This window comes from Osmerus mordax, chromosome 6 (assembly GCF_038355195.1).
Source record: "Osmerus mordax isolate fOsmMor3 chromosome 6, fOsmMor3.pri, whole genome shotgun sequence".
NCBI lineage: Eukaryota > Metazoa > Chordata > Actinopteri > Osmeriformes > Osmeridae > Osmerus > Osmerus mordax.
In genome coordinates, this window is record NC_090055.1 from 18,806,842 (window position 1) to 18,809,803 (window position 2,962).

Here is a 2,962-nt window from a genome sequence, read left to right on the forward strand (position 1 = left end):
TCATACCGGCTTCTTCACCGAGTTTGAGGGGGCGCACACGGACGCGGGCTCCCTGGTGGCGTTGCGGGCCCTGGAGAAGCTGCTCTGCTCCATGCGGGCGCGGTACGGCAGGCAGAAGTCCCTGAAGCACCTCTTGAAGTTCTCGTCCAGGAAGGCGTAGAGGACGGGGTTGAGGCTGCTGTTGGTGTAGCCCAGCGCGATGCACAGGTGCCAGCAGGCCACCACCAAAGGGTTCCGGGCGTCGATCTCCACAAAGTTCTTGACGATGATGAAGATGTGGATGGGCGTCCAGCAGACGATGAAGGCCGCCACCACCACCAGGACCATGCGGGTGATGCGCCGCATGGTCCTGTCCTTCTCCTTGGAGCCGGAGAGCAGGCGGACGCTCTTCAGCCGCAGGATCATCAGGCCGTAGCAGATGGTGATCACCAGGACGGGCACCACGAAGGCGAAGAGGAACACGCACATCTTGGTGACCGTGTCCCAGTACCAGTTGGGCTGGGGGAACCCGAGCATGCACACGGTGTTGCCTGAGGGGGAGAGGGGACGAGAGGGGATGAGGGGAAAGGGTGGGGGTGGAGGGGGAGTGGTGAGGCGGGGAGGGAGGGGTAGGGAGAGGGGAGGGGGGAGGACAAGGGGAAGGGAGGAAGGGAGGGGGGTGGAGGGGGGGAAAAACAATGAGCCGACCAGCAGCACAGACGCATACAGATGATCCGACACGATCGTCAGCATCTTTCAATGCCTCATTAGTCCCTAACAGGGGAAGAGGGGCTGTTTTGTTGTTGTTCACACTGGCAACGACACGAAAGCCGAGAGCACAAACACGGCACGACAGCCAGGAAACAGCCAGGAAACAATGGTGCGAGTTAAACCCCTTAACCCCTGCCGCCCCTCTCCCTCCCCCCCTCGGTCTCCGCTCCCCCTCACCTTTCTCCGTCTCCTTGGTAACAGCCATGATCATTATGGGAACTCCGATGGCGGAGGACAGGATCCAGATGCACACGTTGATGAGCTTAGCCTTGGCGGGCGTGCGGAAGTCCAGCGCCCGGACGGGGTGGCACACGGCGATGTAGCGGTCCACGCTCATCATGGTCAGCGTGAAGATGCTGGTGAACATGTTGTAGTAGTCGATGGCGATGACCACCTTGCACAGGAGCTGTCCGAAGGGCCAGGTGTTCATCAGGTACTTGGCGCTCTGGAAGGGCAGCGTGCTGGTGGCCAGAGCGTCTGCCAGAGCCAGGTTGAAGATGTAGATGTTGGTGGCGGTTTTCATCTTGGTGTACCTGGAAACCAGAGAAGGGTTGATGTTTTGTTTGTTTGTTTTAAGAGATATTTTTCGGGCCTTATTTATACTTACTTTATAAGATATGTTTTAAGTGAAGTGTGACAAGAAAGGTAGGGAGAGAGAGGGGAAGACATGCAGCAAAGGGCCAAAACCCAATTTGACGCAGGCCACTGCAATAAGGCCTCAGCCTACACCATGTGCAGCCTTATCCAATGAGCTAACAGGGCCACAACCTTTTTGTGTGTCTTTAATTTATTTTGATTTGTCACCTTGTTATTCAGAATGTCATTGGAGTTAATGCTGTGCTTTTGTCCTGTTTTGTTGAATGGGGGTTTGAAGTCTTTGAAGCAAATAGACCAGAATCCGCAGAGGGACCCCAGCCCTTCAGCCTGTGAGACCCCAGCCCTTCATCCTGTGATGTTGGTGACAGATCCAGCATCAAGGTGTGACGAGAGATTTTCTTCTGAAGTCAATGTTCAAATGTTTGAAAAAATGTAATGCAAAACTTAGGAGGGAGGATTAAAATATGGTTCAAAATACGGAGGATCTATGAGAATTTCAAAAGTGGCTTCACTTCAGAAATCAAGACTTAGATTTGGGATAAGTTCCAGTAACAATGTGTTTTTAATGGCTCTTTAATGAGATCATCCATGTGTTGTGCCCACACACATTACAACAGTCTTCTAATGTATTGTTGCCTCTTCACTCTGTATTGACTTTCAAAGGGGAAAACTATGCTCTCTTATAGCTTGGTATTGAGGTTAAGTTTCAAGTAGATTTCCCAAAGGGGACTTGAAGCTGTTCGGTATAAGTGTCGCTATTTGCTGAGATGGTGAGGGGAAGAGGGCACAGTCATCTTGTTAATGTAGTCTTTACATTTGGACAAAACACCAGCCAGCATGTTTCCTGTTCAAATGTGAGTCTGGCATGCTGGAGCTACAATATTTATCCGGCAAGTTATGTCACAAGAAAGTTATATGATGTCATGTTGTGTGTGTGTGTGTGTGTGTGTGTGTGTGTGTGTGTGTGTGCATGTGTGTGTGTGTGTGTGTGTGTGTGTGTGCAGGTGTGTGTGTGTGTGTGTGTGTGTGTGTGTGTGTGTGTGTGTGTGTGTGTGTGTGTGTGTGTGTGTGTGTGTGTGTGTGTGTGTGTGTGTGTGAGTGTGTGTAGGTAGAATTGTCAGTGTGTCTGTGGGGGCGTGCGTGCGTTGGTGTGTGAGTGAGTGTGTCTGTGTGTACACGGGTGTATTTTCAATGCATCTCTGGGCTATTCGAAGACAGTTGAGAACAGTAATTCAATTATGAGTAGTCAATGGCAAAGCAAAAATTTTTTAAATGTCATTGACTAGCAATGTCTGCAATATCTTTTCATAGGTTATTTGTTTTAAAGATGAGATAATTCAACTACTGATCCATGAAAGAATGTTTCTTACCTTACCACTCCATACATAACGAGAATGTTTCCGAGAAGTCCCACGACACATATGAGAGAATAAAGAGCTGTTATCGAGATTGCGATAATAACACTTGTTTTGTCCTTTTTAGTGGCAACGTCAGTCCCGTTGTCTTTAGACACTGACACGAGCCCGGTGGAATCATCATCTAAAAATGATACATTAAAAGGGATAACAGAATACAGGTCAGCGAAATCCGCCGCGGAAAGTGTTGGGTACTCCAT

At 49.9% G+C, this 2,962-nt stretch overlaps 1 protein-coding gene across 1 annotated transcript; it reads right to left on the minus strand.

Moving 5' to 3' along the window:
- On the minus strand, positions 1-2,962 carry oprd1b (opioid receptor, delta 1b). The gene is made up of 3 exons (XM_067237870.1): positions 2,718-2,962; positions 928-1,283; positions 1-530 (listed from the first exon to the last, which is right to left on the minus strand). Exons 1-3 carry the CDS (start codon positions 2,960-2,962, stop codon positions 1-3), a joined length of 1,131 nt encoding a protein of 376 aa, XP_067093971.1.